A 10,929-nucleotide genomic window follows, 5' to 3' on the forward strand; every position below is an offset into this window, starting at 1 on the left:
GGCTGTATATAACCAACTTTTAAGGATCTGGATCTATTACGGCAGAGCCAAGTAGCCAAGTTCATAATGCCGGGGGTTATACCTGCAAATGACACTCGTCCCAAATCTGACGAAGCATAGGCAGGTGAATGCGGTCGACATAGAAAAAGCCCAGCAAGATAGCACGGACCTCCTGCCACGACTGGAGTCCTTGCAGTCGCGCAGCATTGCCCAGTTCAGCTACAAAGAAGGCCCGCTCTGACGGCAGGGTTAGACTGCAAGCCGCGCCCATGAAAAGCTGCCAGATGAGTAGGTCGCGACAGAGCGCGAATAAGCCCGAGGGAATAGTTGCCTCGAGGGCAATGCGCAGAGCCTGGATCGGCTTGGGTAGCAATTGGCCGATCATTGGATAGAAGTTCCAGATGGCACTGTTGTGGAACAGCAGTAAAGCGAGACGGGTGCAGCCCTCGATGGAGTTATCGCCCTTTTCCTGGCCTGTTGCTGTATATCGGTCTGTGTGCAGTTGGTATTCTACGTGCAGCACTTCCGTGTTGAAGTAGTCCTCGGTCTCCTCGTTGAACTCTTTGTACCCGGTGTTGCCTTTGATCCATTCTGCATACCAGGATAGTTCGAGGAGATCATATACTATTTGCGGCATAGCTTCGCCGAAGATGCCGGGTATTTTGAGTAGAGGGAAGAGGCGGGTGGAAAGTAATGCTACGTCGTCGTTGGGCGGGATGAGAGAGAACCGCGCTGGGCGGGTGTAGCGGATAAAGGGGAATATGGGTTTGGCGTGGGCCATGCAAGCAACTCGGATATCGGTCCTAATTGCAAAGTTAGCAACTTTTGTATCTAATTGTGAAGGGGTATACCAACCATGAGATCTGGAACCGGACGTCTGAAGGAACATCGTCAAAGTTCTTTCGCAATGCGATCATCTGTCGCAAACCCGCCAAATGGATTTTGAGATAATCAGGATTCCCCGACGCGATCTACGATCATGTATTAGCCTTGGGGATCACAAGCTGATTCGTATATACTCACTTCAATTGTCAATAAGGTAGAAACGGCAGCAATCAAAACATCACTGGAAGCCTTGACCGGGTCTGATAGACCCTCGTTGACCAATCGAATAGTCTCACCACGATGGTGGAACGTGTCGATCACCAACTGACTCCGCTTTTGATTTGGATCTCGGATGGGTAGTTCGCCTGCACGCATAGCATCATTGGAAGTAGCCATACAAATTGTGGCATGCAGAATGGCTGGATCCTGCTGAATCAAGGACGCCCAATGTGCCTGCAGTTTGGGCTTGTATCGCGTTTGCAACGGATGTGCTTCTTGTGTCAGATCCCAAAGGACTATACTCGTGTCAGTATGCAAACTCTACCATATCATGATCAGGCTCAAGAAACACTCACAGACTCGCAGGTGTCGCATCATTCTATCTGTGAGCTGCGTATGTCCAGTATGAAAAGGATCATTAGCTCCTTGCCCCACGTAAGACCATGCAGACGGTCCAGCGGGGTAAACCATCGTCCCGCCACAGTCGCAGTCATCCCATGTTGCAGTTTGGGTGGCAGGGTATCCCACGGCTGTCGATGTAACAAGCTCCTCGACCTGTTCTAGCTCTTGTTCATCTGAGATTTGACTGCCGGACAAGCTGGCAGACGAGCTAATAGACGGACGGACGGGCTCAGCTGGTACGAGTGCCCCAGCATTCGTCGTCGGTGGCCGATAAGGCGCGTGCTTCCATTTGCTCTTATTGTATTTTTCTGTGCTCTCCATTCGCTTCTTGCGATTATGCTCGGACATAACATGAGACCGAATCCGCTTCAGGGTCTCGTCCGTTGTGCCTGCCGCTGCAGTCTGCTGATCACTGTTGACCCAGAACAACGTCGATTTCCCCGCGGATACATTGGTATTTTTACGGGGTTTGCGTACCCTGGTTGTTTTGCGACTGGGGGCTGTGGAAGAAGGCGTTGGAAGAGCCGGAGCTGGAAGGGCTGGAGGAGCTAGAGGAGTCTGTGAGGTCACGGGCTGCACAGGTATGGGATCGAAGTGGATGGCAGCGTAGGGCGAGTGGATCGGATCGGCCCAAGCAGCCGGTGGCCGAGACAGCACGGGCAAGGTCTGCTCGTAACCCGGTAAGTCCTTGGTGTTCATCTTAGGACAGCATGGAGGTTTAGAAGAGGACAGACTTCCTTTCCGGACCGGCGGGGTAGAAATATTGGGATTCTTCACGCCCCGCTAAGAGCTCTAGTGGAACTTGTGGATGATTTAGAAAGGATGTGGAGGTTTTAGACGTTTTAGACGTTTTAAGAGGTTTTAGGCATTCTTTTTCTTCCTTTTAGTCAGAATCACAACAATCTCCCCCCTTTTTTAGAGCTAAGCTAATAAATCCCCTGATCCACTTGACCTTGGAAAATATGGGGTTATTCACCGAGCTTTATTCTTTCTGAGGTCATGTGGCGTTGGAAAAAAAAGACACTACATGTGTAGAGACCTTGTCGTGATCTACAAAGATCATCGCAATTACATTGAAACACTCCACAAAGTACTTCGTATACATAACCCGATATAGTATTAGATGATCTGCATTCTAGACCCCCCCCCCCCCCCCCCTGTGAGGTCATTGAATATCTCTAACGGCCCCAGACGTCAAGTCAAGATTTTCCGCCCCCTGTCAGCACTAGGCTGGAACCTGCTAGAGACATATAGCCCCGAGACGGTACGACTGAATCCTCACAACTATCGCATGTCGACAGTTTGTAAGTTCTTGATCAAACTTGTTGATTGTATTGCCTTCAATATTAGATCCGAGGCAAGGTCATTAGGTACATGATTTGAGGTTTACAATATACAACATACAATGTACAACGTAGGTAATATCAGAGAGTACACGGAAACTTCCGTCTACTCAATGCGGAGGTTGTGGGGAACAAGTGAGATAGAAATGAGATAGTTAAGAGAAGATAATCTAACGGACATTGGTTGCGTTCCAAGGCCATGCAAATGGTGTTGGGGTTTAGGTCATGCCGGGGCGCGGGAAGATTGGCACCGTGTCCAGCTGTTCTAATCCACCCATTGTACCACTCTGCCCACTATTTTGCCAACCCTGCCCGGTCTGCTGATTGATAAACTGGCTCTGTCGGAAAGGGTTGGTGCTGCCAGTTGGGTTAGGCCGCAAGGGAGCAGCTGCTGGGGGCTGTAGAGCTTGCTGAGGAGCAGGAGAAGCTCGCGCAAAAGGATTGGTTCCCGTCCGCTGGGGCTGGATCGGCTGCGCTTGTGGCTGAGGAAGCTGCTGCACTTGTGGGGATTGCGTAGGCTGGAATTGCTCGTTTGGGGGAGTGTATTGCGGGGTTGCGGTGGAGAGTCGTCTCGCGAATGGGTTCGTGTTCTGTCGCGATAGAGGAGCGGCGGGTGGCTGAGCGCCGGTGGGAGAGTTGAGCATCATTGATTGGCGGAACGGATTGGTGTGTTGGGGTTGCAAGGGCTGCAAGGTCTGAGGTGCTTGCTGTTGTTGAGGGAAAGACGCAATGCCTTGCTGAGGAATAGGAGCCAGTTGCGACTGGAGCCCATACTGCTGCGGCTGGGGGAGTACCCTCCGAATCCAGCGCCAGTTGGCATAGCTTGAAGTGGCTGCGGCGGTTGCTGCTGCTGTTGTGGTTGCTGCTGCCCAAATGGATTGTTTGCGCCCTGTGCTTGATAAGGCGCTCCATATTGGGGTGGCTGGCCATATCCAGTTGCCAAAGACTGCTGCTGAATCGCCTGAGGTTGCTGCTGGAAGCCAGTCTGCTGGGGGTAGAATGGTTGTTGCGGTTGCTGTTGGAACCCTGTTTGTTGGTACTGCATTGAGTTCTGTTGCTCCATTGGCTGCTGATTCTGCTCAATTGAATCAAAGAAGTCGATCAGATCCACAGGAGGTGGCTTCGGTTGTTCGGCCTGCTTAGGTGGGTTTGACGCCTGGTTCGACATCGGGGGATTCGGCATTGGCTTTGATACATCTGCAGTCGCACTGGCTTCCATGCTCGGTGGAACGCGTACACCTTTCTTGGCCATGTACTCCCGTCGGCGAAGATCGAAATCAGGATCGTTGAGATCATCCTCGAGAAGGCGCGCCAAGTCTGTGGAGGCATGCTTAAGCTTCGGGATTTCCAGGCGGGTGGCAGACTGGAAATGTCTTGCCACTCCCAAGAACTGAACCACTTCTTCCGTTTGTTTTGTAAACGTCTTGTAGATTGCCAGGGCACGTACACTATCCGGCCGCGACATCTCAAAATAGTGTTCTATTGGGGTTCAATGTTAGACCAATGCCGATCTGTGGAGGGGCTGCCGACTTACCCAAAACATTGATCGTGCCCTCATTCATGACTGAATATAGAGTCAATAGATCAAGTGTGAGGAGACGGAACGCGGTCAAACTGATCTCGTTCTCGGGCTCATCCGTCAATAGCTATATAATGTCAGGCACAAAGAAGAAGACCCAAATTCGGAATTCACCCACATCACACCGCAGTAACGCACGGATTTGCTTCTGTACAATTTCAGTCTCCCTCAGCAGACCTTTGTCCACGCCTATTCTCTTCAGCCGTCCCGGTCCGCTTCGTACATGATCCGTCTTGCAGGCATCGAACGCCTTGGCACGGGTGATAAGGTATTCGGCATATCGTCGGATATTATGTCCCTGCGATTGGGCTGAAAAAGCCATTAGTAAGTTGCGCTCGTATCCCTATAGGGAGACTACTGGTCTAACCTTCAGAGAAATTACTGGGCGCGATTTTCTTTGGATTATCGGACAAGTATCCCAGCGCAGCATCCAGTTGACCCTCTCGGATCATGAGATGTAGGACGATGAGCGCCTTGAAAACAATGGTCCATGCCGAGTCTCTGAGTCGTATCTGGAGGGTTCGGAATACCTCTGCGACTCCTGCCTCGCCGGTATGAGTTGCCACGAGAATATTCTCTATGTATTTGGATTTAGGGGCCGCAAGCTGTCCATGTCAGATAGTTAATAATTGTCACATGGAGAAAGAAATGAGCTTAGCATTTCAGACTGACCTTGAGCTTCGTGGCCCCTTTTACTGACTTCTCAAATCCTCCAGGCATTCTCAAAGTCGCGAATCGGTGCCCGACTTCTCAATGGCTCAGGAGAATACAAATCTATCAAAAGACAGTGAGAAAAGACTGGAGAGCCTGCTCCAATAATCAATGCCCTTGTAGTGTCCAAGAAAATCTTCAATCATCCGTATCGCTCATGACGTGGCTCATTGAGCCATGCTGTAAGCCGGGGGGGGGAAGTGGGCGGTTTTCTGAGGAGTTCAAAGTCCGATCGGAATTGCCGGGTTAGGGATTGGTGAAAATTAAAAACCACAGAGGTAATATGGGCTGCGAAGCAAATGGAGGGGATAAGGATAGCAAAGAGCAATAGTAAGAGGGCAAAGGGAGTTACTCTAAGGCGGAGTGTTCCTAGAGGCAACCCAAATTGGGACTAGCGCATGTTGGCAGTTCCGCGTGTGCACGGGGTAGTACGGAGTATACATATATGGAGGATATATATTATATCGGACTTGGATATTAGAATATATATGAAAGATTAAGGGCCATATAGATTATAGCTAGATGTAAATGTCTTGAATATATCAGTTATTGGTAATAGTAAGTAAATCTTGTAAACCTGTTTCTATACATCTATGTATATCAGCAGGACTTCCTCTGTTTTGGTTGAGGCATAATATTTATATATTGAAGATCACAGCCCTATCTATCTAGTAGCCAGACTATATTTGCCAATAAAATATAATGTAGATATCCAGTGGCCAGAAATAAGCCGGGGCGTGGTTATAGTAAGGAGGGAACCTGCGTTGCATTTGCAAGGAAAACACGACAAAGCAACCTTTCATCAGGGGGGATTTTTTTTCCAAAGAGTTTGATTGAACGGAAAGGGAAATAGAAAAGACATATTTCCACGCTATAGTATAGGCCAACTAGGCAATCAAAAGACTACTTTTTCATAGATCTAGATGTATATATATAATCCACTTGGTCTTGGTGGTTATGCCAATGCCAAGCTAGCCCTAGGTTATAATAAAGGTCTATACGATTCTGATTCTCAAGCTTATAATGAATACCAGTAGTTTGTGTACTCAGGTACTTACCTCTCTAGCCGAAAAGCGACCATCTTGTACACATTTGTCTTATCTGTCCGAGGCGAATTGCGTGCCTAGAATAGTGAGGGCTTCAACTTCCACTCCTAATATGAGAGGCAGTTTTGACAAGAGATATGTAACAAGACTGGATTTCTTTCTGCGCTAAATAAAGTAAATCAGCCTCGTTCTTTCTTAGTCCTTGGAAGAGGATATAGTCGCCTACATGGGACCGAAGATATTCCCATATTATTCGAGGGATGAGTTGGAGATCTTTCTCTTTTCTCTTCCAACTCCGAGTCTCAAGGCTACCACTCCTTTTTCGTTTGCTTCAACTCTTACTTTCCCTTCTCCCTACCCTTGTGATCCTCATCCCTCTTCAATCACTCCCAGCCCTCACCTTATACATGACCAAGTTCTTCGGTTATCCACCCCGAACAAGCTTTCCTCCTTCCAACATTTTACCTCTTACACTCCTTTGAGATATTGTCCCTTGCACTTCTCATTCATTGAAAATGGAGAACCAACCCCCCCCTAGAAAGCCGAAGCTTCGATGGGACATCCCAATGCGCCAGGCTCTTTGTTGCATTTACCGATTCTTCCGATGTGACAAGAAAGCGAAAGAGGAGATCTTCTTCTCGATGTTCCGAGACAATTTGAGAAAACGTGGGATCAATCAGGTTGTTCCAGATACAACACTCCACGCACAATGGAGCTGGATGAGAAACACTGGGGGCTTTGTCTGGTCTCATGTTCATCGAGACACTGAGTTTAACATGGACGGAGAATGGAAGACGATCATTCAGAAAATCCAATTTACGGCAGTCACTTTGCGTCTTCCTCTTCTCGAGAAGACAGAAGATGACATTGACACAACTCAATGGGGGACGCGAGCAACAATGGCCTTGGGACCGAGAGCTGAGTCTCTTCGCGAAACACCTCACCGTATGCCATTCCCACTACCCCAGCGAGAAGAGGAAAGGAGTCGGTATTTTGCCGAAAGTGGGGACCAAAGCAGTGAGAGCGACACGATGAGAGTCGGCCAAAGCCAAGAACTGATCGACCACCTGGAGGAGATCGACAACATGAAAACCGACGAGTCGGTTGTTACAAGCCATGGGAAGTCTTGTCTCTGGTGCAGCTATGGGCTGACCATTGACGAGGCGGATGGTCTTGATGACCAGAGCACCATGAGCAATGATCCCGAGGAAAACAACAACTCTGACCAAAGCCAACAGCCTCAGCATCGGCACGAAGAGCACCAACATTGGGTCCCGGAGCAGCACCACAAAGGCCAACAGCCCCAAGCTCAAAATCAAGAACACCCGGAACATGAAGAACACCAATATTTCGGCGAGCAGCATCATGACCAAGGCCAAACGCACTCCCACGGACAAGACTACCACCTTGACCCTGATTTGGCCATGCAAGGAGTTGCCCAGGATAAACTGCCACCGTTACTGTTTCGCTGGTCCAACCGTGATTCCCAAGGAGTCAACTCAAAGACACGCTTTCTTGCCGGAGTTTTCTGTGATTTTGAATGGTTCAACCCGGAAAATATTTCCGAGAGCCGCTTTGAAAGCTTCTTTCGGAGCCATGTAACTAAGCAGAAGGTCAGAACACCGTTTATTTCCACCTTCCAGTCTCCCCTGGCGCCTTTACACCGTGCGATTGCCGGCCAAAACGGCGCGATATTGACCGTTATCGACACGTCAAAGCTGGAGACTAAAGTATTTTACGCTTGTCCGCTGGCAATTCGGACGAGGACTTTAGTATGCGGCGGCTGGAGGGGATTCGGGGAGTACCTCATATGGGGTAGCATCCCATCCCAGGCAATTGCTTACACTGTAGAGATTGCCAGCCTCCAACAAGTCGCGCAGTCCCACCGGGACATCAATCGTTTGCTCCAGCTTCCACTTATTAGCAGCGTTCCACGCTGTAATACCAAGCTGCGCGAGATGCTGGCATTGAAAAGAAAGTCGCCTTTCCAATCTGGTCGAACGCTTGGGAAGTTACTCACTCTTCTCCAAGTCCCAGCGATCTACTGGGAGAATCTGGCAAATGTGTTTTTTAAGGCATGGGGTTGGAGGCACAAGAAAGAGATCGCTCTTTTTCTTAATGGAATTCGAAGTGGACCGCCTTATCTGCTCGAGGAGTTGGTAGATTCTGAAAGTGAGGTTCCATGGCCCACACCTCAAAAGACGCCTAGGCAGACCCCTCAAAAGATGCATTTCTCATCGAACTGGGGTTCTGATGAAGACTACAAACCCGCTGAGACCGACGAAGTCTCAGTATGCACGTCTGAGTCGGAAGTCATGGTAGAGTCTCGATCTATCTCGATGTGTGACAAGACGGAGACTGCAGACGATGGGAATTTCTCAACACATGAGACGTTGTCTAGTGGGATTTTCCCTGAGGAGTATGGCGCCGAGGACCCCTTGAAGCAGACACAATACCAAGATGTGATTGATCTCACCTCTGATAACGAAGAGAGTAGTTCCCAGCGTGCGTTGCAGCGGGACTGGCCGTCGGATGATGATCCATACATGTATCCCGACACGCCTACGAAGATCCGTCCACTGAAATCAGAGAGAAAGACGACCAATCATTTTTTACTCAATGGTCAGACGGATATGGATTTCTTCGAAAAGTTCCGGCACTGGTCTCAGCGTGGGAACTGATAATGATATGTGAAAGCTCACGAAGAGGTAATCCATGCTTGGCGTAAAAGAGAACATCAAACAATCTTTGTTTGGCGCAGGCATGCGAAGACAAGAAGCCCATATCCAGCATGTCAATATGTCAATATACCTTTGTGATACTTCATGACAATGTATGTAATGTAGGTACTTGCATAGTAGATGCATACTTAAACAAGAGTAGACGGCCGCGTATGCGGCCTAGTGATGTCTTTTTAGTAGTCACAGATGTCTTCAAGATATTTTCTCCCTCTTGTTAGTTTTATACGTAGATGGCTGAAAAAGGCGGAAACCAAAGGATACTTTGTAAGAGACTTTCCTATACATAACCTTTGATAACAGATAAAGTGGGCACACTCAGGATTCTACCTTCCTAGCCGAGGAGGTCCATATGTATGTATTATGCAAGCCGGCTGTGTAATCCAGGGCTACCTCTGTAGGGCTACCAACAGAGGTAATATATCTAATAAATGCCCAAAATGAGATAAAACAACGTCTACAGACAGCCAACAACCATTGAATATGTGATTTGCCATTACCGTGGAAAACACATACTAGGGTCCTACTGTATCAATGTTAAGACTTAAAAGAGCAGGAGATAAACTCGAGATGCGCATTGAGAGGCTGCTCTGTCCAGATTGCCATCCACGGTCAATCTTGCCTTGTACCAGAGTTGTTGTACAGTTTCCATCGCAGGAGGGCCGAACAAATCATTTTGATTTTTGCGTGGATACACATTCATCAGCGAGGTATCTGGGACATGGAAACTCATAAACTATCCCGACCCCCATCCAAGAACTTCCCGTATATCCAGTCCATACCGCTTCCTTCGCCTTCAAAACACCCGGTTGATTAACCTAGAACTTGGAGAAAGACTTGACAGCGCGGGAGGTCTTGGCGTGAACCTTCAACACGTTGAAGCGAACCTATAGAGAAATTCAAGTCAGTTATCAAGTTCGTAGCAAAACAATGAACTGCCAAATTCGGTATGCGGCAGTAGTGCAATAGTGCGTGGCTTCGCAGACTACCAACAGTGGCGAAAAATTGACAAGGATCACAGATGGACATACAGTCTTGGAGAGAGGACGGCACTGGCCGACGGTAACCATGTCACCCTCCTCAACACGGAAAGCGGGGGAGACGTGGGCAGACAGGTTCTTGTGGCGACGCTCGTAACGGTTGTACTTGGGGACGTAGTGCAGGTATTCGCGGCGGATGACGAGGGTACGGTGCATCTTGGTGGAGACTGTAGTTAATTCGTTAGTAAATCTCCTCATCTCTTAAAAAGACAGTCCTGATTCAACTCACCGACTTTGCCGACGAGGACACGGCCGCGGATAGAGACCTGGGAAGTGAAGGGGCACTTCTTGTCTGTAAAGATTCAAAAATAAGTAATCTGATCTGACACAATAATGGTGAATGCGGGTATATTTTTTTCGGCATGAGTGGTCTTTTCGAGGTTTAAAAGTTCGAGTACTGAATGCGAATATTGGCGAGAGGGAAACGACGGAGATTGTAGGACCCTCATTTGCTGTATGCGATCCTCCATTCGCCCTTTGTATCCGTGAAAAGACCACCCACCCATATATTCCGCCACCATATCTCGAACAAAAACTCATGGCAGGTCGTGCATACCGATGTAGGTTCCCTCAATGGCGGTCTTGGGGGTACGGAAACCGAGACCGACATCCTTGTACCAGCGGCGGCCCTGGGCAGTCTTCTTGGACGAAGCCTTGGCCTTGGTGTTAAGGAAGATGTGAGGCTGCTTCTGGAAAGCGCGCTCCGACTGGACGGTCAACTCGGTGGCCATTTTTGCGGTGTTGTTCGACGAGGAAGCGGTGTCGAAGAAAGGTCGGGTTGGCGGCTGTCGAAGATGAGGAAGATTCGTTGCCCGTCGGAATCTTTGGTAATTCGTAGTGTGCGACACTAGTCCCGATCGGGACTAGGCTAATTGGGGTTAGGGCTCTGCGCTTTTGTTTACATCACGTGATTGCGGAGGCAACGCGCTTTGGGCAGGTGCGATAGGAGCAGATTACAGGCTCAGTCCTGTTTGATCTGGAGATCTCAATGTTCGGATTTATGGAGTATGCAATCTTGAACTGATC

At 48.9% G+C, this 10,929-nt stretch overlaps 4 protein-coding genes across 4 annotated transcripts; 1 reads left to right on the plus strand and 3 right to left on the minus strand.

Moving 5' to 3' along the window:
- Positions 1-76: 76 nt before the first annotated feature.
- On the minus strand, positions 77-2,145 carry N7447_000548 (uncharacterized protein; the record flags this gene model as incomplete). Its single annotated transcript, XM_057224824.1, has 4 exons — positions 77-803; positions 856-971; positions 1,024-1,340; positions 1,401-2,145. The coding sequence occupies 4 exons, from the start codon at positions 2,143-2,145 to the stop codon at positions 77-79; spliced, it is 1,905 nt and encodes a 634-aa protein (XP_057088840.1).
- An 862-nt stretch (positions 2,146-3,007) lies between these two features.
- N7447_000549 (ENTH domain protein) lies at positions 3,008-5,088 on the minus strand (the record flags this gene model as incomplete). Its single annotated transcript, XM_057224825.1, has 6 exons — positions 3,008-3,522; positions 3,564-4,268; positions 4,324-4,435; positions 4,487-4,677; positions 4,736-4,973; positions 5,041-5,088. 6 exons carry the CDS (start codon positions 5,086-5,088, stop codon positions 3,008-3,010), a joined length of 1,809 nt encoding a protein of 602 aa, XP_057088841.1.
- A 1,552-nt stretch (positions 5,089-6,640) lies between these two features.
- On the plus strand, positions 6,641-8,806 carry N7447_000550 (uncharacterized protein; the record flags this gene model as incomplete). Its single annotated transcript, XM_057224826.1, has 1 exon — positions 6,641-8,806. The coding sequence occupies one exon, from the start codon at positions 6,641-6,643 to the stop codon at positions 8,804-8,806; it is 2,166 nt and encodes a 721-aa protein (XP_057088842.1).
- A 621-nt stretch (positions 8,807-9,427) lies between these two features.
- Positions 9,428-10,926, minus strand: N7447_000551 (40S ribosomal uS17 domain-containing protein; the record flags this gene model as incomplete). Its single annotated transcript, XM_057224827.1, has 5 exons — positions 9,428-9,750; positions 9,895-10,070; positions 10,133-10,195; positions 10,460-10,725; positions 10,811-10,926. Coding segments are annotated over 5 exons (690 nt in total), but the record flags the coding sequence as incomplete, so codon positions are not given.
- Positions 10,927-10,929: the final 3 nt, after the last annotated feature.

The sequence above is a fragment of the Penicillium robsamsonii genome (assembly GCF_028829455.1).
Source record: "Penicillium robsamsonii strain IBT 29466 chromosome Unknown utg000001l_segment0_segment0, whole genome shotgun sequence".
Taxonomy (NCBI): Eukaryota; Fungi; Ascomycota; class Eurotiomycetes; order Eurotiales; family Aspergillaceae; genus Penicillium; species Penicillium robsamsonii.